The sequence below is a fragment of the Acomys russatus genome, chromosome 1 (assembly GCF_903995435.1).
Source record: "Acomys russatus chromosome 1, mAcoRus1.1, whole genome shotgun sequence".
NCBI lineage: Eukaryota > Metazoa > Chordata > Mammalia > Rodentia > Muridae > Acomys > Acomys russatus.
Genome location: NC_067137.1, coordinates 119,918,501 through 119,946,157, shown reverse-complemented (window position 1 = coordinate 119,946,157; position 27,657 = coordinate 119,918,501). Strand labels below are relative to the sequence as shown.

General features: G+C 45.1%; 1 protein-coding gene and 1 non-coding gene across 2 annotated transcripts in view; one reads left to right on the top strand and one right to left on the bottom strand.

The window, feature by feature from the left end:
* Positions 1–812: 812 nt before the first annotated feature.
* Positions 813–27,657, bottom strand: part of Tdrd9 (tudor domain containing 9) — an 88,973-nt gene continuing 62,128 nt past the window's right edge. Inside the window, exons 28-35 of the mRNA XM_051152482.1 lie at positions 26,884–27,039; positions 26,478–26,548; positions 25,130–25,239; positions 24,060–24,156; positions 20,250–20,388; positions 15,059–15,177; positions 2,817–2,889; positions 813–1,431 (exon numbers count right to left, since the gene is read on the bottom strand). Of these exons, the coding sequence (XP_051008439.1) occupies positions 1,330–1,431; positions 2,817–2,889; positions 15,059–15,177; positions 20,250–20,388; positions 24,060–24,156; positions 25,130–25,239; positions 26,478–26,548; positions 26,884–27,039 (867 nt within the window). The 3' untranslated portion in view covers positions 813–1,329. The remainder of the gene's footprint in view (positions 1,432–2,816; positions 2,890–15,058; positions 15,178–20,249; positions 20,389–24,059; positions 24,157–25,129; positions 25,240–26,477; positions 26,549–26,883; positions 27,040–27,657) is intronic.
* On the top strand, positions 6,240–6,346 carry LOC127197753 (U6 spliceosomal RNA). The gene has a single exon (XR_007831730.1). It is a non-coding gene; the product is annotated as a U6 spliceosomal RNA (small nuclear RNA).

Below are 27,657 nucleotides of genomic sequence, written 5' to 3'. Positions count from 1 at the left end.
GGCATGAACTACCACAGCTGGTTCTCTCAACTTGTTTTCTTCTGTCTCATAGAGAAAATGGTGATAGATGCTTCTAATGTACACTTGTGTCTTCCAAAAGCTGACTTTTTAAATATGTCTGTGATCTCTTTACCAGCTTTATAAACTACAATCTTTGTCAAATGAAATACAGAATTGTGGTGGTTTGAGTAAGGATGGCCCCGTCGGCCCGTACTCCGCAGGGAGTGGCCGTATTTGAGAAGGCCAAAAGGATTAGAAGTCACTGGGAGTGAGCCTTGAGGTTTTAAAATCCCATGCCAGACCCAGTTTTATTCGCTCTACCTTCAAATCGGGGTGTAGCTCTGAGCTCCAGCATCATGCCTGCCATGCCTGTCGCCATACTTCCCTCCATGATCATAACGGGCTAAGCCTCTGAAACGTAAGGCAGTCCCCAATTAACTGCTTTCTTTATAAGAGTTACTGTAGTTATGCTGTCTCTTCAAGGTAACAGTGACTAAGACAATAATAATCTCCTTTAACAAAAACCATCAGAAACAGAAACACTGCCTCCTAATGCTTTTATTGTTTCACCAGATATGTCCGTTGCTAAGTCACATCTCTAATTTCCAAAACACAGACCAAGAGGCTTAATTTAACCACATGTCCTAAGTACACAAAGCTGAAGTTATACCAAACCCACATCTTTTCTTTTTCTTTTTTCTTCTTTTTTTTTATTTTTTAGGTTTTTCTTTTCTTTTCTTTTTCTGAGACAGGGTCTCCCTGTATAGCCTTGGCTGTCCTGGACTCACTTTGTAGACCAGACTGGCCTCGAAGTCACAGCGATCCTCCTGCCTCTGCCTCCCCAAGTGCTGGGATTAAAGGTGTGTGCCACCAGACCCAGCAAAACCACATCTTTTCAAGGAGGAAAAAAAAATCAGAAAATGCCACCACATGGTTTTAAAACACACACACACATGCAAACATATGGGAGGGGGGTGTCCATGAGTGCCCTGTGGTAAGCCAGCAGTCTGGCTCTCTCCTGCACCCCAGGACCCTGGAACCTTGTCTCCTGGGATTGGCTACTTACATTTACTCTCATACATTTAAAGCAGAGTACAGCCTTTTCCAAAACAAAACCTTTTTTCAGAACAACTTTTTCCAAAGTGTTTAATATGATGACCTCCATTTCTATAAGAGACTAGACTTTCTAATCTTTCCCACCCAAACAGAAACACCACTACTCTCCACTCTGAGAAAAGGCAGAAAGACAGACAAGCCCTTGGGGTGTAGCAGGAATAGGACGCAGCTGCAGAGAAGCCTCCAGCAGGCCTCCGCCACTGCCCACAGCAGTCAGGGGCTGAGCACAACAGGCTTGTGAAGCTGGTACAGGAAAGTGTTCTTCCCTCGGCTGCCTTCCCTGTCGGCCTGCTCCATGATCAGCCTCGGATCCACCTGGTTGTGCAGAGACGAGAAGCAGGTCAGTGCTGTATGACAGCTGACTACACATCATGTTCAGAAAAGTATGTACACACAGATACGCATACATAGGACAGCAGAGTGTTCTACTACAAAACTATTTGCAGGTGCTTCTCCACTTTTGTAATTTACCCCATATATCTCATTATCCATTTTAATAAACGCTGTGAGGGTTTTAAATTCCATTGATTTGTGTGTGTGCACATGTGTACATGTGTACATGTGCCATAGCACATGTGTGTGGTCAGAGGACACCTTGTAACAGCGGCTCTCTCTTTCCACCATGTGGCTCCAAGGGGTCATCAGGCTAAACCATTTTGCTGGCCCTGATGAAACATTTTTTTAAAAAGATTTATTTACTTATTACTTATACAGTATCCTGCCTGCATGTAAGCCAGGAGAGGGCACCAGATCTCATGAGAGACGGTTGTGAGCCACCATGTGGTTGTTGGGAATTGAACTCAGGACCTTCGGAAGAACAGCCAGTGCTCTTAACCTCTGAGCCATCTCTTTAGCCCCTGATCAAACATTTTAAAACTGAAGTTTAATAACAGGGAAACCTTACTGAGAACTCTTCCACACACTGTGCATACGTGGGAGCAGTGACTTGACTGCACTTATTTAAAACACCAGTTTTCTAAAGCACACTAATTTTCAGATACATCCCATTACTGTGCCAACTTCATGGACCCTGCTTGACAAGCTGGGGCTGTATGCGGAAGTCTGTGCCGACAGCTGGTCCAGTGACATCCCCGAAGGATCCACAGAGAGGAGACACTCACGGGCACAAGGGGAGGCACCATGAATCCAAATGGGTGGAAACAGAACATCCCAAGCGGCTCAGTGTGGACGAAGGTAAAGTAAAGCCCTGCCCCACCTGAAGCCTTACATGCATCTCCTGGCTCTACAGCTGAAGCTGAGACCCACCCCTCTACTCCCTCCCCTCAAACAACTCAGACTCACTCCGTTTTCCACATCTTATAGAGAAGAAATGTTGAGGTGGGGAAGGGGCATGCCGCACCGCTGAGCTGAGCCCCCCCAAAGTCCTATGCTGCAGTGCTGGTCTACAGTGAGATGGAGTCAGGAGGGTCAGAGGCCCTGAGCCAGTCTCCCGTGCCCTCTAGCGTGGCCTGGCAGACACAACACACCCAGAACTAAGGCGCAGGGCAGGGGTGTTAGCGCTGTGGCCTGAGCAGCGGCTCACTCTTGCTTCCTCCCAAGGCTACAAACAGAGGGCGCCACTCAGAAATGGCTGTGGGCTCCAAGACCACCTGCTGTCCTGGGTCCTATCCCATGTCTATCTACCCGTCTTCCCCTCCTTCTAGCAGCAGGCTGCTCCCACAGGCACCGATTCCACACACCTGGTTCCACTCGTAGGGCTTTTCATGCCATTTAGGAGTAATCTTCTCTCGAGGCTTCAATCGACAGAACAAGCTGAACATTTAAAAAAGAAAATAAAATGTTTTGCTGTTGGCTTCCTTTCCATTGCTTTTGTTGGTTGTTGTTGTTGTTGTTTGTTTTTCAAGACAGGGTTTCTCTGTGTAGCCTTGGGTGTCCTGGACTCGCTCTGTAGAGCAGGCTGGCCTCGAACTCACAGGGATTAGCTTGCCTCTGCCTCCCAAGTGCTGGGATTACAGGCGTGTGGCCCCGGCTTTCCATTGTTTTTTCTAAACAAGGTTTTGCTTTGTAGCTCAAGTTGTCCTCAGATTTACTACACAGTCCAGGCTGGCCTCAAACTTCTAATCCCCTGCCACAGTCTCCTAAACTGGGATTACAGGCATGCACCACCACATGCAGCAAATTATTTTAATTATTCATTAGCATTCAAAAACAGTGGGTTTTTAAAATAAATATATGTGTGGGTATTTAAAGTATACAAGTATCCTAGAATTAGAACTATAATGGGCTTTCAAAGTATCAAAATTTATATAGTTATGATATTTTAATTTACAGTTGATTTAAAAGCAAAGAAATAGAATATAACGGACTTTAGGGAGATTATTATATACATTACCTAAAATGTTTTCTAGTAAAAAATTTAGGAGATGTGCCAATCAGGAGACAATAACATGTGACTCTATTCAGGAAAAAGGAGCAATGACAGATGGTCAGTGCACAGACACAGAGGAGGGGCCAGTACACAAGACTTCAAAGCAGTTAGGACAGATACAGTAACAGAATTACAGCAATCCACATAGAAAGACTTCAAACCTGATGGCAATGACAAAAGAACAAGAAGAAAAGAAAGAAAATTTAAAAATCAGCTCAAAGAAAAGGTAAATTAATTAATTAACCTTAAAATGGAAAACTATATAAAAATAGAAATTCTAAAGCTGGACAGTTGTGGCACACACCTTTAATCGCAGCACTCGGGAGGCAGAGGCAGGTGGATCGCTGTGAGTTTGAAGCCAACCTGGTCTACAAAGCAAGTCCAGGACAGCCAGGGCTACACAGAGAAACCCTGTCTCAAACAAACAAACAAATCAAAATGAAAGAAAGAAATTCTATTCTATAAAAAGTAAAATAAATAAAATGAAAATTTCCCAGATGTTATTTTTAAAAGATTAAATATGATGTGAAAGACACAGTCTAAGGGGCAGTAAAGAAAAAGACTGAAGAAAACTGATGCACGCTTCAGAGAGCATGCATTAGCTGTATGAATGGGCCACTGTTTGTAGACTACATTCAATGGAACAGACAAAATAGATGTGTCACATAATGTCTTCATGAGCAGAAACAGGCTGGAGCTGAGTGATCACCCTAAACAGGCCGTCTGTATACCACCTTAGGCTCAGAGCACAGTTTGGAAGAGGAAACAGAAGGGAAAAGAGCCGTGGGATGCTGTCTTCAGGGCATGACACAGCTCTTGTCCTGATCTCACAGCAGTGACAGTTGTCTGCACTGGGCCTGTCAACAGTCACTCATGCTCCTGGAAGGCATGGCCTACCCCTCAGGTCGGCACTGTCTTTAGTTGGGTGCTCAGTGGTGAGCCCACGTTCTCACACAGAAGGCCTGATGAAAATCAGTGGGTCACAAAACAAGAGGGGTACGTACAGGCTGTGGGGAGGGGAAGAATGGCTGCAGTGTGGGTACTCAGAGAGGGAGAGAAAACAACATACTATATATTTGTACCAAATTACACCAAAGTGTTAGGAAAGTCACAGGGTAAGAAATCCATATGTAATCATTTTCTAGAAATGAACAAATCAGAATTAAAGCAGAAGCCTAGGATCTGTGCACTCACAGCTAATGCAATGTTAAAGGAAAGGAAAGAGGACTGGGCAAACACCTTCATGGCTAAAGCACTTGCTGAGCAAGTATGCAAACTGGACATGACAGGCTCACATCTGTAATCCAGTACACACACTGTGAAGCATGCAGACTGGACGTGACAGGCTCACATCTGTAACCCAGCACACACACACACTGAGCAAGCACGCCTGCCATATGGAAGTAGACAAGAGGTTCTGTCTCAAACAAGATGGAAGGTGAGTACCAACAGCTGAGGCTGCACTCTGATGCCAAAGCACACACATAAACACACGTACAAGAAACGAGAGACTTCCAACAGTCCCACTTTACTATTAAGATGGCAAATTTCTCCAAATTCAACAAAACACTGTCCCATCCAAGGGAGGCTTCCTTGCAGACTGACCAACCAGTGATGACGACCTGGACACAGAAACAGGATCCAGGCAGTAAACCCAGGCAAAGAGAACACAGTGTGAAGGCGGTGCTGCCTGGCTCCAGACTTACTAGGTAGCCACAGCAAGCAAGACAGTGAGACAATTTTATAAGAAAGCACAAAGGTAAAAGGTCACTAATCCCAGCATGCCGGAGGCTGAGGCAGAACATTAGGGGTTTGCACCAAGCCAGCAGATAGACTGCAACTCCGACTCAAACATTAACTATAGAAAACACCAACATAGGGCCAGAGAAAATACTTCTCAATAGAGGATTTCTGCAATCCAAAGTGAGAAAGCAAATGTCTATGTGGGCAGACGTTCACCAAGACAGATGACTGGCTGACATGACAGATTATGGCCTACAACACTAGCCAGTGATGGTCACCAAGCAGCACCAAACAACGCAGGTATAACAGCTCTAGCCTGCTGCTGCTGCTATGGGGATGCAGAGAAACTGAAGCATCACATGTGGGAACACAAACATACTTTTTAAAAATACAGTTTAGCCATTTCAAAATGGTAACTTATTGGCCGGGCAGTGGTGGCACACACCTTTAATCCCAGCACTCAGGAGGCAGAGGCAGGCGGATCTCTGAGTTGGAGGCCAGCCTGGTCTACCGAGTGAGTTCCAGGACAGCCAAGGCTACACAGAGAAACCCTGTCTTTGGGGGGGGGAGAAAGAAAAAAGAAAAAAATTAATGTATTATTTTGTGTGCAGGCACACTCACACCATGGCATTCATGCAGAGGCCAGAGAGCAAGTTTCAGAGTTCATGGTGAGCACTTGAACCTGCTGAGCTGTCTTACTGGCCCCAGTTTGGCACATGGTGTGGCAGTCCATTCCTATAGCCAGGTATACAATTGTACCATTGGTTTGTTAAAGCTGACACAGAGGATGGAGAGATGGCTCCATGGTTAAGAGCTCTAGCTGCTTTCCCAGAGGACCCAGGTTCAGTTTTCAGCACCTACATGGCAGCCCACAAACACGTTAGCTTGAGGGGATCCAGTGCCTTCACGGACACCACAGGCATGTGGTACAGACATACATGCAGACAAAACACCCATGCTCATTTAAAAGAAACTTAAAAAGTTTTTAATTGTGTTCACTTCGGCAGCACATACACTAAAATTGGAACGATACAGAGAAGATTAGCATGGCCCCTGCACAAGGATGACATGCAAATTTGTGAAGCATTCCATTTTTTGATACCCTATGAGCATATAAAGGGGGAGGAAGTGCCCCTCAGTCACAGTCATAGGGGAGGGGAGTAAGGGGAAAATGGGAGGGAGGGAGGAATGGGAGGATACAAGGGATGGGACAACCATTGAGATGTAATATGAATAAATTATTTTAAAAAACTGAACCCCCCCAAAAAAAAGTGCAAGGAGAGAAAGCCACAAAGGTGACCTATGACGTCCATATATGTGCAGTGACACACATACACACACACCATATACACACAATAACAATAAACATTTTTCAACGCACACACACACAAAAAAGTTTTTAATTAACATAAACCTACCAGTAAGACCTACGAAATCTGTCCCTGGCTGTCCACTGAGCAGGTGTAGCACCAAGTCACAGGAAGACAGAACAGGGCTCTTAGTAACTGCTCACACCAACCAAACACTGGAAATACTGTGGCCAGCGGGAAGCAATGCACACAGTAACACACATAGACGGAGGACACCGGAGGAACAAAGTGCAAGAAGCTCAGAAATACTGAGTGAGAAGGCAAACTGGAAGACTGGCGAGACTGCCTCAGAGACGCAGAGCAGGCTGCGGCCGCCTGGCTGTGCTGGAACAAGAGCTACAGCGCCAGGAAGGAGGAGCTAAGGGTTCTATGGGATGCACTGAGGTGTGGTTTACACACCACAAAATCCATGCTTTACAGAGTTGTACACATGCCACCACAATTCAGTTTAAAGTGTTGCTCAAGCAAGCAGCATCCGTGGCCTACCTCAGGAGCCTATGCCTGCGCGCCTGTATCTAAGTTACTGCATCTTAGAGCAACTAAGAACAATGTAAGAATTGACTGGATGGCAATGTCCCCTGGATGGGGAGGCCCGATGGCACTCAGAGGAAGGATAGCAGACTACCAAGAAGAGACTTGATACCCTAGCATCATATTCAAGGGGAGGAAGTCCCCATCAGTCAGTCATAGGGAAGGGGGTTGGGGTGAAAGCGGGAGGGATGGAGCAATGGGAGGATGCACGGGATGAGATAGGATGAGATAGTAATATGAATATTTTTCAATTAAAAAAAAAAAAAAAAAAAGAACTGACTGGAACCAAAGATCTCCTTCTGTGGCTAGGAAGAGGAAAGCCAGCTGCAGGGCACAGTCCCATGGTCAGTGGGTCCCTCTAGCAGCTAATGTGACTTAGCCTGCAAATGCCCCTGTGGTGCTGGCACAGAGGAACCTGTTCTCCTTGTAGTATAGGATTTGCCAGTGCCAGATGCAGCCCAGGCTGTGAGTAGCTGCTCCTTCAGGGTTTAAGCATGCCTGATCCTAAACTATATACATATATAGTATTTGTTTTGTTTTGTTTTGTTTTTTGAGACACGTTTCTCTGTGTATCCCTGGCTGTCCTGAACTCACTTTGTAGACCAGGCTGGCCTCGAACTCACAGTGATCCACCTGCCTCTGCCTCCCGAGTGCTGGAATTAAAGGCGTGCGCCACCACCGCCCGGCCCTCAACCATTCTTAGACAGGCCAGTTGGTTAGAAGACTTTGGTCAGCGCTGCTGCCTTCTCTAGCAAGGTCAATGAATGAACACGGGGAGTAACAGAAGTGCACAGTAGGACAGCGCCGGTGGTTTTAAAGTGCACACAGTAGGACCGCGCCGGTGGTTTTAAAGTGCACACAGTAGGACTGCGCTGGTGGTTTTAAAGTGCATACAGTAGGACTGCGCTAGTGGTTTTAAAATACACAGTAGGGCTGCACTGGTGGTTTTAAAATGCACAGTAGGACTGTGCTGGTGGTCTTAACGCATGTGTGTGCTGCCTAGCCTTATGTCAACATAACACAAGCTACAATTGTCTGAGAGGAAGGAACACCAATTAATAAAATGTATCTATTAGATTTGGATGTAAGGCATTTATTTTCTCGATTGGTGACTGATGGGAGGAGGGCTCAGCCCCTTGTGGGCTATGCTGTCCCTGGGCTGGTGGTCCTCAAGAGACACGGGCCACTCAAGCCAGGGAATCAATTCCCATCATCTATGTCTCAAACACAAGGGCGCCAGGTCTATAAAAGAGACACGTCCATAGCTTAAGCCACATATTGACCCTCACACACTAACAGTGGGAGACTTTAGTACTCTAACTCTTGCCAATAAAATGGTCATCCAGGCAAAACTAAACAGAGAAATGCTGGTGCTAACTTTTCACCCAAACACAAAAGAATATACTTTCTTAGCACCTCATGAAACTTTCTCCAAAATTAACCACATACTTGGATACAAAGCAAGTCTCAACAGATAAAAGAGAATTGGAATAACACCTGTGCCCTATCTGACCACAACAGATTAAAGCTACACATCAGCAACAACAGAAAGCTTATGAGTCCTCAGAAACTAAACAACTCTCTACTGAATGAAAAATGGGTCAAAACAGAAATTAAGAAATTAAAGAAGGCTGGGCACAATGGTGTACACCTTTAATCCCAGCACTTGGGAGGCAGAGGCAGGGAGATCTCTGTGAGTTCAAGGCCAGCCTGGTCTACAAAGCAAGTCCAGGACAGCGAGGACTTTTTCTGTGTTAAGGACATTTAGTTTCAAGCTATGTTGCTATGACAATCATGTAAACACAATGGCTTTAGCCCTGGGAACTGTTTAAGAAATAATAATCAGGTCATGTTGACCATTGCTTGGAAATTGATTTTTGCTGTATTGCTTTATTGTACGTTATACAGAACTGTTTGTATTTTTTTGTTAGATTGGTTTATTGCTCTGTTGATTTTTAAGGGCTCTACTGATTGTAAAGATGAGAAGACCATGATGTAATGATCTGTAATAGAAAAACTGAATTTCACTAGTACTGGGGTTGGCCCAAGGATGGGGAAAGCAGAAGAAAGATAGCGTTCTCCTGGACTAGAAGACCTTTCAATTTTCACTGCATTTTATGCCTGGGTCTTAATATTTCTTTTCTCCTCCGTTCCTAAATCTCTCCTCAACAACTAGTTCCTCTAGTTAGTTGTTCATCCATAACCAGCTGTTCCCTATCTGCTCAATTCTCCCTACCATGGAACCAGCAATACTTTCTCTTCTCTCTTCCCAGAGCTGGTCTGAAGGACAGACCTATAGCCCCTGATGAAATAGAAGCAGTCACTGAAAGTCTCCAACCACCACCACCAATACCACCAACACCACCACCAACAACAAAACAACCCCAGGGCCAGATGGTTTTAGAACAGAATTCTACAAGACTTTCAAAGAGTTAATGCCAATAGTCCTCAAATTATTCACAAAACAGAAACAAAATGGACATTGCCCATTTCATTTTACAGGCCACAGTTACCCTGATACTGAACATAGAGACCCAACAAAGAAAGAGAATTACAGATCAATTTCCCTTATAAACAAAGATGCAAAAAACAAACAACAACAACAAAAAACTCAATAAAATGCTTGCAAACTAAATCCAAGAGCACATCAAAAAGACCATTCACCATGGTCAGTTAAGCTTCATCCCAGAGAGGCAGGGACAGATCAACATAGTTAAATTGATAAATGTAATCCACCACATACACAAAGTTAAAGACAACTCAGCCATGATAAAAGTCCTGGAGAAATTAGTGACTCAAGGGACACACCTCAACACAATAAAGACAGTTCACAGCAAGCCCACAGACAGCATCAACTTCAACAGAAAGAAACTCAAAGCAGTTCTACTAAACCTAAGAACAAGGCAAGACTGTCCACTCTTTCCATACATAATCAATTTGGTACTTGAAGTCTTAGCTAGAACAGCTGGAGTAGATCACAGGGAGACAAATTAGAAGGGAAGAAGTCAAAGTATCTTTATTTGCAGATGATGATAGTATACCTAAAAATTCCAATGGGGAAGTCCTATAGCTGATAAACACTTTCAGCAAGGTAGCTGGATACAAAATTAACTCATAAAAATTAGTAGCCCTCCTATATACAAATGGCAAACAGTGTGAGAAAGAAATCAGAGAAACAACACCTTTCACAAGCCCCAAAATAATATAAAATATCTGGGGTAATTCTAGCCAAGCAAGTCATTGAAGAAAGAAATTAAAGATTATCAGCAGATGGAAAAATTTCCCATGCTCGCAGATCAGGAGAAGTAACTAAAAATGGCCATCCTACCCAAAGTAAACTACAGATACAATGCAATCCCTCTCAAAATCCTAACACAATTCTTCACAGATCTTGAAAAGAAAAATGTCAGCTTCATATGGAAATACACAGAAAACAAAAACAAAAACAAAACAGAACCACTAAAACTATCCTGAATAATCAAAGAACTACTGGAGATATCACCATCCCCAGTTTCAAGTTGTACAACAAAACTATGGTAAGAAACAAACAAAATGCGCTGGAGAGATGGCTCAGAGGTTAGGGCTGCTCTACCAAAGGTCCTGAGTTCATTTCCCAGCAACCACATGGTGGCTCACAACCACCTATGATGAGATCTGGTGCCCTCTCCTGGCCTCTCCTGGCATCTTCTGGCAGGTGTACATGCAGACAGCACTGTATACATAATAAGTCTTTTTTTTTTTTTTTTTAAAGAAACAAACAGCAAACAAAAGAAAACCACATAATATTGGCACAAAGACAAACATAAATATGATTTTGATAAAGAGGCCAAAAATACAGACTGGAAAAAAAAAGACAGAATCTTCAACACATGGAACTGTTAAAACTGGATGGTTGCATGTAGAAGAATCCAAATAGATATATACTTATCACCATGCACAAAACCTAACTCCAAAGGCCTAACATAAAACCTGACAGAGGAAAAAACTGAGGAGTCGCCTTGACCTCGTTGGCACAGGAAAAGCCACCATTAGCACAGGCACCAAGACCAACAATTAATAAATGGGACCTCATGAAACTGAGACGCTTCTGCACAGAAAAGGATGCCATCATCCAGACACAGGCAGCCTATAGAACAGAGAAAGATGTTTACCAACTACACATCTGAAAAAAAGCTAATATCCAAGATACATAAAGACCTCAAGAAACTAGCTAACAAGAAAACAACCCAATTAAAAATGGGGTACAGATCTAAACAGCTAACAAGAAAACAACCCAATTAAAAATGGGGTACAGATCTAAACAGCTAACAAGAAAACAACCCAATTAAAAATGGGGTACAGATCTAAACAGGATTCTCAATACAAGAAACTCAAATGGCTGAGAAACAAAGAAATGTTCAACGTTCTTGCAACTACTCTGAGATTTCACTTTACACCCTTCAGAATAGCTAACATAAAACCATTAGTGACAGCTCGTGCTGTCAAGGATGTGGGGGAAGAGGAACACACACCCGCTGCTGTGGAAATCAGAGTGGTGGTTCCTCAAGAAGATAGAAATTGATCTAACTTATGATCCAGCTATTCTTGGGCATAAACCAAAGGATGATTCTTCCTACCACAAAGACATTTGTTCAACAATTTTAGTTGCTATTCTACTTATAATAGCCAGGAATTGGAAACAACCTACATGTCACCCCTCACCAGAAGAATGGATGAAGAAAATATGGTACATTTACACAATAGAGTATTACTCAGTTATTGAAAAAAATGACATCACAAATTTGCAGGCAAATGGATGAACTAGAAAAAATTGTGAGTGAGGTATCCTAGACCCAGAAAGACAATTGTGGTATGTTTTTGCTTATATGTGGGTATTAGCTGTTAAGTCAATGGTAACCAGGCTATAATCCATAGAACCACAGAGGTTAGATTTATAATAGGGGACGTGGAGAAACAGACAGACCTTGTTAGGAAAGGGGAATAAAATAGATAGAAACAGATCAAAGTGCAGGGGACTAAAAAGGGAGGAACCCATGGAGATGAGGAAAGGAAGTGCTGTGGGAGAGAATATGGGGGGAAAGCTGACATTAAGAGACATTAGAGGAATAGTATGGAAGCCTACTACAGTAGAAACTTCCTTAACACACACACACACACACACACACACACACACACATACAGTGATTTAAATGAAATTTCCAAATAATGGGGAGACTGTGTCCCAAATGGCCATCTCTTGTCACCTAGCAAAGCTTCCAGTACCAGGACTGGGTTACATCTAATTGAGTTGTTGGTCAAAGGGGCCTCATGGGAATCCCCAAACCACCTAGGTTGTTTATCTCCACAAACTGACAGCAAGGCCCCATTGTTGAAGATGGCACCTATATTGAGCATGGAGATGTCAAGCTGGTGCCCACACAGAGCCTTCATCCCCTGTGTTCCAGGATCATTGGTACAGGAAGGTGCTCTATACATGATCAAGAGAGTCGGAAATATAAAGCCAACCACAAACCCTTTATCTACAATGGTGGACTGCCTACAGGATATTCCAGGGCAATGGTGGCACAAGCGTGTGGGGGTAACCAACCAGTATCTCATCTGACTTAAGGCCTACTCCACGGGTTGTACCCTATATGCAACACTGTTTGGGTGACCAAGGACCTGAGACTAAAGTAGCCCAGGGACGACAATGGAGTAGTACTCTATTATTGAAAAAAAAAGTTAAGTATAAATAATGCCCTTAAAGTGAGATTCCAGTGCTGAATTGGTTTTTTTGTTTGTTTGTTTGTTTGGCTTGGCTTGGCTTGGCTTTGGGTCTTGGTCTTTGGCTTTTTAAGGCAGGGTTTCTCTGTTTAGCTCTGGCTGTCCTGGACTTGCATTGTAGACCGGGCTGACCTTGACTTCACAGAGATCCCCTGCCTCTGCCTCCCGAGTGCTGGGATTACAGGTGCACACAATTGTGCCCAGATCATTTCACATTCTTTAAGGGGAAAAAACAAATACTACTGGTCTAAAAAGAAAGAAATAAAGAAAAAAATGCTACGATAAAATTACTTCTAATGAAGCTGGATGTGGTGGCACAAGCTGTTAATCCCAGCACACAGGAGGTGGAGGCAGGAGGATCTCTGTGAGTTCAAGGCCAGCCTGGTCTACAAGAGTTCCAGGACAGCAAGGGCTACACAGAGAAACCCTGTCTTGAAAAAACAAACAAACAAACAAAAAAACCCAAGCAAATAAACAAACAAAAAACCCAAAATGACCCCTAATGACATTCTGAGATGAGTGCCTTGTTCAGCGATCGTTAGAGAAGCTTCTTCTTGCAGCAAATGGGAACAAATATGGAGACTCCTAGCCAAACCCCACAGTGAGATCTGAAAACACTCAGCCCTACATGGGAAGTCTCCATAAGTCCGTCCCTCAGAAGAGGAGGAGGAAAGAGAGTAAGAGGCAGAGGGGTGGGGACCACAGGAGATCAAGGCCCTCAGCATCAACATGGCAAACGCGTGTGAACTCAGACTGACGCAGCACGCACAGGGCTGCACCGGGCTCTCTGTTTATATATTTATGGCTTCCAGTTTAGTGTTTTTATACGATTCCTGAGTGTGAGGATGAGTGTGCCTTTAATTCTTGTGCCTTTCATTCACTTGGGCTCTTTTTCCCTTCTGTTGGTTATGTCTTGTCCAACTCCAATCTTACATTGTTTTGTTATATTTTTGAATGAATAAATGAAAACAAATCTTACCACTAGGGTAAAGATTAGCAACTCAACTGTCACATATACCTGCTGGGAGAGAGAAAAGTCAATTCTCTCCACTAGAGCGACACTGGGTACATCAATCACTCCCAGGCAGCCCTTGCGTTCAGGAGTAGTTGACCCACATATAAAGGACTCCACAGTTTTCGTGGATTTTCATTTGGTTACAGTTTGGTGGGTCTTGTTTTTGTTTTTCTTTCAGGACATTTTTTTTTCCTGATTGTAGGGGCTTTTGTTATTATGTGGGAGTTTGTTTTCTTAAAGCTGGTGAGTAAGACGGGGGATAGGATCTGCACAGACTTGGGGGAGTGGAAATATGATCAACTATATTTAAATTTTTAAAAACTTTTAAATAATAAAATATTAGAAAAATGAATAATTTTATACAGTTGTCCATAAACTGTCCATATTTTTTTTTTTTTTTTTTTGTCTTTAAATTGTCTGTATTCTTGAAAGTAAATGCTATTAAACTAACTGGTTCTGCAACTTTAAAAAAATGATTTAATTGTTTAAAACAAATCTACCCAACAAGGGATGGCAGTGCTATACGAAAACCACAGGACATCACTGTTCATGACCTGGATGCCATGGCCACATATATAAGTAATTTATACATATCAAAGCTCAATTCAAGCTACACACACACACACACACACACACACACACACACACACACACTGGGGAGGGAAGAATACAAAACTAAATGGTATGATGGGTGGAGGCAGAGGAAGCCCACTGAGGGCACCAATGGATACTCGGTGGCCTCTGAACTCTGGTTGGGAATGGAGATGCCAAAAAGAGACCAAAGGTACAGTGTGTCACTAGCTCAGGGCGATAGCACCACTCTCTGAGGCCCCCATATCTTACCCTGCTGTATAGAATGCTCTCTTTCCCAGGGTTCTTCAAGTTGTTCACGTGGATCATCAAGACTATTCTGCCTTGCCCAAACCCCTGATGGTACGGACATATGGAACGATATGCCCACATTCCAATGCCTCCAGAGGTGCCCCAGCCTTGGAATCCCACTTTAAGTAACTTATCTGTCATATCCAAATAATTCAGAACATCCACACATCAAAATAACTAGACACACACACATACAAAGGTTATATATTGCCTACTTTAAATCTTAGCAGTATGTCACCTGTAACTTACCCTAGAAGTTTCTGGCGTGCACTGTCCTGTAACTGTGCAATTCTTTCAGGCCCAAGACACTTCAATCCATTTGGTCCATCACACACTAGCTTGTTGATAGCAGCCCTGAGAATATTAATCTGTAAATGAAGAGTGACATACTATGTGGCTACATATCGCTGCATTTCATTCCACTCAACGCTGTGTCCTGTGCATCAGTCAGGAGTCTAGAAAGCCAGCAGACCAGGGACACAGCCCTGAAGAATGAGGAGGCCCATCAGCCCACATCAATCTCTCTGACATTTGTTACAGCTAAGAAACCAGAGCTAGGATGCTGCTACCAACGCTGGATTGGCCTGGATCCCGTCCATTTCTATTAGCATCCCATTTCTCCTCCGGGACCCAGCTCCAAGAACCACACTGAACTTCAAACGTCTTCTCTGGTACAGGATGGCTTCCTAGTCTCTTCTTGATTTAAAAGCCTTTGGCAATTGGGAGGTGCTCTGGTTGGGGATTTTGTAGCATGCTCCCCAGTTTAAGTTTGTCATTGCCCAGAAGGGACACACTGTCCTCTCCTCACACTCCACAGGTAGGCCTGTATGCATCATGGGATGTGGCCATGACAGCTTGGCTGAGGACTCTGCAGGGCTTCTTGGTGTCCACACTCCTGGCATATTAAGCCCCACATGTTCTCAGAGACACACAACCCACCCAAATGCCAAGCAATTTTGCAGGGGACAACCATCTTTCCCCCACTGAATTATTCAATCATTTATTTCTGTACCTAGACACATGGGTATTTTCTACTCCGGGTTATAATTATTCATCAATACTGTCTCACCCTGCCCAGCGTGCCCACTGGCAGCTTTCCCTCTCACTGGCTCTTGCGTCCTTGGAGCGCCCGTCCCTCCTGGTGCTGCAGCTGCTCTGGGCACCTACAGTTCCGGCTCCACTCTCACAGTAAGAAATTTCTTTAAGTAGCCATGGACCCCAGCTTGGGTAATCCCACGAGAAAACTCATGCTGAGTGCCAACTGTGTTCTCAGTAGCCCTCCCCGAGCTGGACGTTACATATGGACAGGTGGCCACTTTCACAGGTACTAACTGTGGGGTCACACGGCATCTCTGGGTCACACTAGTCTTACTTGCTTCCGTGTAACCCCTTCCTAGTAACAGCTGTGGCCCCCAACCCCATTCCCTTATGGAGCCAACCCCAATAATAAGGATAACTTCAGCCCCACTGACTTGTGCCTCCCCAACCCACAGCTCCAGCCACAGCACTGTGCTCACCTGCAGCTCCCTTTCCTCTTTTTCTTCACACTCCTTTTCTTTACTCCTTGGACATGAGTATGTGTGATTTTTGTGACAGTTATGTGTACTGTTCCTTTCCACACATGCATCCCAATCCTGGAAGACTGATACCCTGGTGTGTGCGTGCGTGTGTGCGCATGTGTGCGTGTGTGTGATATATTAAAGCCTTCTGTGTAGGAACACTCAGAGGTGGGAAAGGCATAGCTATGTGTCCTCTACCTTCATCTCTTAGCATCACTCACTCCCCTGTCTCCTGGCAACTACTCACCTCTTCCTGTACAGGATGTCTTCTCAACACACACACACACACACACACACACACACACACACACACACACACACACACACACACACCCTGCACTGCTAGTCTATGTCAACTTGATACACAAACTAGACTTATGAAAGAAGGGAACCTCAGTTGAGAAAATGCTCCTATCAGATCCTATTGTAGAACCTTTTCTTAGTTAGTGATTGACAGAGGAGGGCCTAGCCCACTGTGGGTGGGGCCATTTCCTTTGATGATGAACAGCAATATCAAAGTATAAGCCAAATAAGCCCTTTTCCACTCTAATCTGCTTTTTGGTCATGGTGAGGTTTTTGTTTTGTTTTGTTTTTGTTTTTGTTTTGTTTTGTTGGTCATGGTATTTTATCATGGCAATACTAATTCTAAGACAAGCTGGTACCAGGAAGTGGGGTATTGATGTGACAGACCTGACTGTTTTGGGGTGGATGGTGGAAGGACTTTGGAACTTTGGACAAGAAAAGCCAGCTAGTTTTGAGAGCTCTTTTGTGGGAGCTTGGAAGATAAAAATGCTGAGAGCAGGGCAGACGATGGAGGCCTGGCTTGTGAAGCTTCAGAGGGAAGCTTAAAGACTATTAGGGCCATTTGCTGTTTTGAATTGAGATCTGAGTCTTTCATTCTGGTCAGCTGGGGCTCCAGAGCCAGCATGATTAACAAGAGGCGGGCGCCACCGAAGCGAAGCCTTCACATCACTGGGGTAACTCAGGCTGGTCAGCTGGAGCTCAGAAATTAGTGGCGACAGAGACGAGACCAGCACCGCTGACGTGACGTCTTCTGGGAAGTGTTTCCTGAGAGTCAGCACACAAAAGCTGTGTTCCAGACATGGTCAAGGTTGTACCTTGTGCTGGCAGTTGAACTTGGTAGTGTAAGAATCACCAAGGGGGTGCTGGTTTTGAAGGCATGAAAGGGTCATAGACAGCAGCTGAGGCTCAGCACTTCAAGCAGGCAGAAGAGGCCATTGGTGAAGATGCAACCTCAAGTCATGCATGGTGGCACACACCTTTAACCTCAGCACTCTAGAGGCAGAGGCAGGTGGATTGCTGTGAGTTTGAGGCCAGCCTGGTCTACAAAGTGAGTCCAGGACAGCCAAGGCTACACAGAGAGACTCTGACTCGAAAAACAACAACAAAAAAGGTGCAGCTTCAGTGGCAGTTGAAGCCCAGGACTAGTGGGGTCCTGCAAAGGAGCTGGGGTTCGGCACCATGAAAGGAGCCTATGAAAGGCCATCGGTCAAAGTGCAGCCCAGCTGCAGGACAAAAACCAAGCTGACAGCAGTGTGTGCCAAGGGCAGAGCTGGAGCAGTGACCCAAGCTCCTTGGAAGAGCCCAGAAGAAGGTGAGTGAACCCCAGCTAGCCGGACGCTGAGCTGTTAACACTGCTGGAGTTTGGTTTTGGTTGGTTCAGACTGTGACTATGTCCTGGTTCTTCCCTCTTGAAGAAGGTATTTAATTTTGATTTTTGCAGGAGCCCAGAGCTGACTTTAACTTTTTAAAAGGGGTTTTGGGTTTTTAGAGAGAGGGTTTCTCTGTGTTAGCCTTGGCTGTCCTAGACTCACTTTGTAGACCAGGCTGACCTGGAACTCACAGCGATCCACCTGCCTCTGCCTCCTGAGTGCTGGAATTACAGGTGTGCGCCACCATGCCTGGCTTGAGATTTAATATTTTATTTTTATTGTTTATATATTTTATTAATTTATTCATATTACATCTAAATTCTTATCCCATCTCTCGTATCCTCCCATTCCTCCCTCCCTCCCATTTTCCCCTTACTCCCCTCCCCTATGACTGTGACTGAGGGGGACCTCCTCCCCCTGTATATGCTCATAGGGTATCAAGTCTCTTCTTGGTGAGATTTGATATTTTAAAGAGACTGAAGTTTTAATGTGTTTGAATTTGTAAAAACGGTGGAACTTTGAAAGTTATTTATGTTTTTAATATGAGATCTTGGGGAAGAATAAGAAAGGAAAGGTGTGGCTTAATAGTGATATGTTTGTGTGCCAAATTGACAAGGGGTCAGTTGTTCTGGCTAGTTCTATGTCAACTTGACACAAACTAAGAGTTATCAGAAAGGAAGGAACCTTAATTGAGAAAAGGTCTCTATAAGATCCAGCTGTAGGGCGTTTTCTTAATTAGTGATTAATGGGGGAGGGTCACTGTGGGTTCCATCCCTGGACTGGTGGGCCTAGGTTCTATAAGACAGCACGCTGAGTGTGGTGGTTTGAATGAAAATGGCCGCCATAAGATCATGGGGAGTGGCACTATCAGGAGGTGGCTTTGTTGGAGTCCAGTTGCTCATCCTCTTCCTGCTGTCTGCAGATGTAGAACTCTCAGCTACCTCTCCAGCACCAAGTGGATCCAGTTTAATCTGAGAAGAGGCCAGTCCTCCATGGACTGCCCCTCTGCAGCCCACGCAGAGAACCAGGGCTTCTCATGGCCCTGGCCTTCTGGCATAGTCACTGTCAGCATTATGGACGTAGCCTGGGGTGTGCAGTCTGGGTGCAAGCATCTGCACCTGCATTTTCCTCACAACATGCCAGCTGACAGCGTCTCATTTGTTCAGTTCCCTCAGATTTTACTTGGTTGCCTGTTTTCCTAGTGGATACAGAGTTGCTAGTGTGGGTCTCGTCAGGCATGGAGGGAGTGTCTTCACTCGGTGCCCAGCTTTTCCTCATGGCCGTACCAGGGTCCTTGGCAGAGCCAACTGACCTTTTATAAACCGAACCTCTGATATATATAAATCCACAGACTTGTGCCAAACCCAAATTCACAGGTGGGCCCTATTTGTTTCTAGAATGTTGTTCTCCATTTTAAAATGAAGTCTGTGATGAAGGGAATACAGAGGAGCAAGTCCTCCAGCCCTCGTAAGTCTCGTGTGAAGGCAGCTGACATTACAGTCAAGTGACAACTGTACTGCAGAGGACCCTGACAGCCCCTGTGCTCCAGGCTTAGGACGATGTGGCTCAGTTGTTCCTTCCTTCCCTGTTCTCACACAGCTGCTCAACTCTATCATGAAACTTCTGAGAAAAAAATGTCCCCTACAGCAGCATTTCTCAAGGTATTTTAGAGAAGGGTCATTTCGGGTTTTGGGTGTTATTGTTTTTGTTTTTTGTAAATGCAAACAGATATAAATTGCTAGAATAAGCAAATATGAAAGCAAAAAAATATTTTCATTAGCACCAACCCACTTGATTGGCACACTCTGAAAGCCTAACCTGGCTGCACAGGTACACCAGCTGGCCTGGCGCAGCGATGGATCCACTGGTGGCTGCTCTCCAGGGCAACGGCCCCCAGCCTGCTGCAGCTAGGCCAAGTCTGGACAGGGCTTGTTTCTTTACCTCCCTATGTGTACTAGCAAGGAGGAGGTCACAGTGAGGCCTATCACCAGGTGGCAGCAAATGACGAGAGAGTGGAGGCCGTCAAGCAGGTCCTCAGACCAGGGCCAGACAAGGACTGGTCCTTCTGCCCTAGCAGAGGCCACCTTGGGAAGCAGGTGAGCATGTCTCCATGTAAAGCCCTGTGGCACACACTAAGTCACATGCGTGTAAAAGCAAGTGGAAGACAAGAATGAGAACTGCTGGGCATGGTGAGCAGGCCACACTCACCTCAATGATGTCCTCCACATTGAAGGCCACATCGAAGGCCAGCTCAATGTCATGCTCCGGCAGTACAGGGGCCTCCGTAGCTGAATTCCATCCCAAACCACACAGGACCCCAGTATAGCATTTCCCATCTCGGTCAACTCTGAAAAGTGGTTGGAAAAGTTAAGCGAAGCCACTGTTTCAAGGTTAGATACTTGACTGATAACGTTACCTGGTGTTTTTCTAGCACCAGTACTGTAACAAAATTATGTGATCCCTCAGCTTTTACACATAAATACAGATTAAATATCACTATAAGGATGATAATTTAAATATTAATATTAATAATGTTGGAGTTTTTTGTACAACTTTAATTTTTATTGTATCTGCATAAGTGTCTTGCCTGTGTGCACATATGTGCACCACATACATGTCTGGAGTCCTCATCTGTAACAGATGGAGTTACAGATGGTTGTGAGCTGCTATGTTGGTGCTGGGGACCTCTGCGAGAACAGCCAGTGCTTTTAACCACTGAGCCATTTCTCCAGCCTGTAATGCTGGGTTCTTAATTCTCTCTGGAGCAGAGGAGGTAACTAGAAGTCTCCTTTACTGGCTTACTAAAAGTGAAGGATAGCCTACTTCCTATAGTCCTGTGGGGAGGTGACGGGGCCTAATGGGAGAATCTGGGTCTCTGAAAGCATGTTCCGGAAGAGTGCTGGGCCCTGGCCCTCGCTTTCTGCCTACTTACTGCCTAGGTGGCTTTGCTCTGCCACATGTTGCCATCCTAATTTCCCGCTTTACCACAGGCTCCAGGCCACAGAGCCACACACATGTGTGCCGAAGCCTCTGACACTGTGAGCGGAGACAAACCTTCCATCCTCCAAGTTGTTTTTCCCAGGCATATTGTCAGAGTGACTGTCCTGGCTGGTTTTGTGTCAATTTGACACAAACTAAGGTTATTAGAGAGCCTCAATGAGAAAACGCCTCCATGAGATCCAGCTTCGGGCATTTTCTTATTTAGTGATCAGTGGGAGAGGGCCCAGCCCATGTGGGTGATGCCACTTCTGGGCTGCTGGTCCTGGGTCCTGCCTGTAGGAAAGCAGGCTGAGAGAGCCAGTAAGCAGTACCCTCCTGCCTCCAGATTCTAGCCCTGCTTAAGCTCCTGTCCTGAGTTCTTTCAATGATGAACATGCTGTGGAAACAGAAGCCAAGTTAGCCCTTTCCTCCCCAAGTTCCATCAAAGCAACAGTAACCTTAACTAAGACAGCAACTGAAGTTAACACAGTGCCTCACTCCCACACAGAGCATGCTATGAAGCCTATAATGCTGACACAAAAACCTAACAGGGCGTTTGTCATCACACGTGTCTCTGAGGGGAGGTCCATTTGGCTAGAGAGCTATGCTTTATTGAGTCGTTCACTTCTCTGCTTCCTGGTTCCCACTGGGAGAGGCTGAGGCTGATGGGATTTCCTATGGACAACAGGATGCCATCTCTGTGTACTACTCCATGTTTCCAGCTGCATGTGTTTATTTTGCCTAGTTTTAACTAAGTCCCTGTGAGGGGATCTGAATAGGTACGGCCCTTATAGATTCAGGTGTCTGAGTACTTGGCCCATAAGGATGACACTACTAAGAGGTGTGGTCTTGTTAGGGAAGTGTGTCACTGTGGGGATGGCCTTTGCGGTCTCACATGCTCAAACCATGCCCAGTGTGGCACAGTTCCCTTCTGCTGCCTGCAGATGCAGATGCAGAGCTCTCAGCTCCCTCTCCAGCACCATGCCTGCCTGCGCTCCACCATGATGATAATGGACTAAACCTCCAAACTGTAAGCCAGCCCCAATTAAATGTTGTCTTGGTGATGTAACAATAAAACCCTAACTAACACACAAATTGGTGCCAGGGACTGGGGTGTTGCTGTGATAGGCCTGACCGTGAATTTATTTGGAGGAATGTGGATTTGGAGACTTTGGATTAGGAAAGCAGTGGAATGCTTTAAGTGCTGCTTAGTGGGCCGTCCTAGTAAAAGCATGGAAGACAGTGGTGTTTAGGGTGATTTGGTATGTGGGGGCCTGGCTTAAGCGGTTTCAGAGAGGATCTTTAATGTGTTGCTTAGAGAGTCTTGTGATCTTTTGGTAAAGAATGTGGCTGCTTTTTTTCTCTTGTCCAAATAATCTACCTGAAGCAAAAGTGAAGAGATCAATTGCATTCGGAAAGAAAATTAAAAACAGCCTAGTATAGACTCTGCCATGTGTGTACTAGTGTTCACTCTTAGGAAGAGTGTTTTGGTGAAAAGGAGCAAGCTGAGCAAAGAAAAATACAAAATGTACAGATTGAGAAGAAAAGAGGCACAAGAAAGTGGAGTGGAGCAAAGTCCTATGTTCAAGGAGATAAACAGATTAGGAAACGGACAGAGGGAGTAGGGACTTCAGAGAAGGACCCTAGCGAGCTAAGCTTCCATCTTGATAAAAGGCATTAAAGAAATCTTAGATCCGAGCATGGTGGACCTCTGAGTTCAAGGTCAGCCTGGTCTACAGCAGATCAAGTTCCAAGCTTAGGCAGTCAAGACAAGCATGGAAACAGAAAGCTGGTGACGATGTAATTGAGGGAGGAGACCACGTTCTAGGCGCAGCACGCAGCAGAATGTGGCCGTTTCAGCCACATGGCTCTGGCTTTAAAGTCAAGGACAGAAGAAAGGGGTTTGGAATCTCCCTCCATGACTAAGGAAAGCCACTGAGGCCATGTGTCCTGCAGCGATGCCCCTGAATGGGGGCGCCGAGAGGCCATGTGTGAAGCTGTGAAGGGGAAGCCTGGGTTGCCTTAGAGACATCAAGATGTGGGAGAAGCCAGAGCCGCGGGACACCTGCTGAGGAGAGCTGCTAACAGGGAGTGGAGCCAGCCCAAGACACAACAAAGATAAAAGGAGCTGGAGATCTGAAGAGTACTGTGACATCAGACATGGAGATGCAGAGGCTGGGGTTTGCCCAGCTGGTTTTCAGTCTTGATTTGGTCCAGTGTCTCCTCACTGTGTCTCTTCACCCTTTCTGGGATGGTAATGTGCCACTATATGTTGGAAGGATGTGATCTGCTTTTTTATTTTGATTTTTATAGTGGATTACAATTAAGAGATTGTAGGAATCTTAGAAGAGACTTTGAACTTTGGAGTTTTAAACATTGTTAAGAGTGTGATAAACTATGGGGACTTTTGAAGTTGAACTAAACACATTTTGCATGATGTTGTGGCTTCAAGCCTATGGGGGCCAGGGAGTGGAATGTGGTGGCTTGAGTAGGTATAGCCACATAGACTCATGTGCTTGAGTCTATGGGGCTTGGCCCATAGGGAGTGGTGCTTGGAGATGTGACCTTGTTGGAAGAAGTCTGTCGCTTGTGGGGGCAGTGCCTTCCGAGCCTACAGGACACACTCCAGACTCAAACCATGACAGCATCCAAGCTGAAAGTACCCAAAGTGGGAAATGTATTGATTACACTGGACCTTCTGAATAGCACAGCACACTGACATGTCAGCCATGACACTAGGGCCACCATGCTGCTCCTGTAGCTTGGAGCTTGCCAGCATTTCTAACCAGAGAAACTTAGCAAGTGTTACTTTGGCATCACCACAAAACTAAAACTTGTCGATTTAGGAGTTGAAGTCTCCTAAATCAGGGGCCATGAGCGATATGCAAGGCAGAATCACACTGAAGTGCAGAGAAAGCTGAACCAATAAACGATGGGCTACATCCCGACTCCTCTGTGTGTGCTTTCACTCTCTTTCCCCACCTAGATTCACTCTGTGCAGAAGCCTCTATGTATACAGACAAGGAGACCCACACCTACCTTAACTCCATCACTGGCGCGAATAACATGCTGAGGAGTGCTGGGAGGCCTGGGATGTGAGGCATCAGGGAGGTCTCTCTCAGGAGCATGGTAGACCCTGCCACACAGTAGAGAACCAGCACACACATAGCTTGGGGTCACTCCCTCCTAGTCCAGCTGGATCATTTGTCATACCCATCTTCTGCTGAATCTGACCACTTGGGTCCCTTCCAAGGAACACATGTCCTACCCTTGGCTCCCACGCATCCTACAGACAGACTCATGACCATTCTTAGGCATTTATCTCTGAAGACAGTAACTCATTTAGTTGCTATTTTCTTCAATCTCTTGTTAGGCTATCTTACCAGGATTTCCTAGAGCCAAGAACTTCATAGACAGGAATGAAGAAACAAGAATCATTTAATTCCCACATCCTTCTATACAACAAAAAGTAGTAATACTCATTTCTTTCTTTCTTTCTTTCTTTTTTTTTTTTTTTTTTTTTTTTTGACAGGGTTTCTCTGTGTAGCCTTGACTATCCTGGACTCTCTTTGTAGACCAGGCTGGCCTTGAACTCACAGTGATCCACCTGCCTCTGCCTCCTAAGTGCTGGGATTAAAGGCGTGAGCCACCACCACCCAGCGTAATACTCATTTATTAAATTTGCATTATCTATTGCATTCAGGAAACAGCTTAATGAGAGTTGAAGATATGGCTCAGTGGTTAAGAGTGCTTACTACTCTGGCAGAGGCCCAGGTTCATTTCCCAGCACCTACAAGATGGCTCATAATCATCTATAACTCCAGTTCTAAGGGTTCTGATGCCTCTTCTGACTTCCATGGGCACATATTCTCTCTTTCTCTCTCTCTCTCTCTCTCTCTCTCTCTCTCTCTCTCTCTCTCTCTCTCTCTCACACACACACACACACACACACACACACACACACACACTCAGACAGACACACACAATTAAATTAAAAATATAGCTGAAAAGCATAACACATAAGCATAAATTCACCCACTAATTTCAAGTTAAACTGCTCCAAGTATGAAGTCAAGGAAAAGGAGAGAGAACAGAAGCCATCTCATTACCAGTCTCATTAACTGAGAGCGAAGCTGCAACCAGCATCCTCTGGTGTAAGTCGGCTGGGCTGTCACTGATGACGACAGAATTGATGCTCTCCTTCTCAATCCACACACATCTGGGAAGAAACAGCAGGCGACAACTGTGGAGCATGCCAGCCCATAACTGAACCTCAGCAAAGTGGCTGCACAGGCAAATGCCATGATCCACACACAGGACGCGCCCCTCCTTGTGCCCATTGTTACCCTTCCTCTCCCCATCTTTAGGTACCTTCTACACCAGGGCTCTCAAATCTGCACATCTACCTTTGCTCCACCAGGCCCCTCAGGCCTTGAAGCTAGTGCCTGCCTTCTGGCAGTGTGGGCGCGGTGTGGCCTGTCCATCCTACCCACACTGCTTCCTCTGAGCTGAGGCAGGCTGCAGCTCCACAAAGACACCTTCAAGCTTCTTGTCTGTCGTCACTGCCTGTAGCTTTGCCCCATTTCTGAAAGTGCTCATGAAGCTGCTGGTGCCTACACCTCTTCTCTGGCTTCAGGTTACATGGGAACCAGCCTCACAGGTCTGCCCTTACTAAGAATTCAGCATATTCTTTAGAGACATTAATGTGCATGCAGGCTTCCTGGAGACCACTCGAAAGGTCTGCACAGGGCCTAAGCATCTACATTGCTAACAGGACACCTACTGCCAGCCCTCAGAAGAGTTCACAGACGCTAATGTTTGCCCAGAGTGGTTCTTACAAAATGTATAAATGAGACTTAGGAAGCTTGCCTTATCTGTCACCAAGCCTGCAACCCCTTCTCCCTCCATCCAAGTCTCTGTTGTACTTAACTCACAGTTCTCACAGACACAAACTCTCTAAGTTAGGCCCACATACCCATCCCCGGAGCCACCCTCACCTTCAGCCCCCGACACTATGCCACAGCAAATATCTTGTGGCCTTTGGGAATCAGAAGGCTCTGGAAAACTTCAAGTGTCCCCTCAAAGTATAACCAGGACCCACAGATGTTTCAGTGTTTCCCAGGTCCCCTGTAAAGACCACAGTCACCCTATACACTATCACTAATTTTCTGTCACCATTCAACCTATAGCATTAGGGAAAGTGACAACTTTATTTTGTGTGCACTTTATTCACCACTGTTCCCAGCCACCAGGTCACTCAGCAGTCCAGGTACAGAGATTCATCGCCTGCTGAGTGACAGCTACAGCCAGAGCAGAAGAAACGCAGAACTGTCCTCATAGGGAGGAGGACAGCAGGGACATGCTAAAACATTTACACACAAAGTCAGGTTAGTTTCTGATGAGGTCTACAGATAAAGAAACAGAAAATATTGCATAGGAAAATTAATTTGGTCATACCTGAACTTGGATATTCTGGTGAGACTATGACACTTCAGCTCATAAGGGTTAAATGGTCCATGGAGTACCGCCTGCAGACACAACACAGATGTTACCAACACACAATATGACTCTCAATATAAACAGTGGCAGCCCAAAATCAGCTCACACGTCACACTTCTATCCAAGCTGGTGGCACATGCCTATGGTCTCAGTGGTCTCAGCTCTCGGAAAACCGAGGCAGGAAGATTATGAGTTAAGGCCACTTGAGCTACCTGACAAGACACTGTCAAAATAAAAAGGGAAAAAAAAAAAAAAAAAAAAGGGAGCGGGGGGGGGGGGGGGGGGGGGGGGAGGAGCAACTTTGCTCTGGGAATCAGGTCAGAGGCGTGGCACTCATCTAGCATGTAGAAAGCCATCAAATCACCTTGCAGTTTGGAGCGCCCAGCCGATTGGAAGCAAAGCTCTCCAACAGGATACGGATGAGATGCTTCTCATCATCCTTCATAGGAGACGACATAGAACCGTCTGGCATGCCTTCCACTGACTTAGCAAAGAAACTCTTGAGGACTTCATAGCTTTGCTGATCAGAACAAGAAATGTATATTTTGTTAAAGGCAAAAATTAAAGCAAAAGCATGAATTGCATATCAAAACATTTCACAGATACAATCTTATTCCTATTTGAATGTCATGAATGTACAGGGAGATTGTTTTATCAAGTTCACTTTAAAATTCAAACAAAAAGACTAACTACATTTCTAATGTAATAGAATTTTAGAGAAAGAGCCATTTTATTGTTGTTACTGTTTTCAGAAAGGAACTAGTACATATTAAGAGTGGCTGCCTTAATAAAAATGACTTATTTTGGGGCTGGAGAGATGGCTCAGTGGTTGAGAGTACCAGCTGTTCTTCCAGGGGCCCTGAGTTCAATCCCAGCACTCTCACAGAGGCTCACAGCCTCTCTGTCACTCCAGTGCCAGCAGCTCTGTGGACACACATGCAGGCCAAACATCCATACACATAAAGTAATATTTTAGTTTTAAAGATCGATTTATTTCTAGAGTACATTGACTTACAAACAATAGATAATAAACGTGAGCAAAGGGAAGACTCTTTGTCAAAGATAATTTATGACAAGATTATTACTATTTTTTAAGACATGATCTCCTGTAGCCCAAGATGGCCTCAAACTTGATATG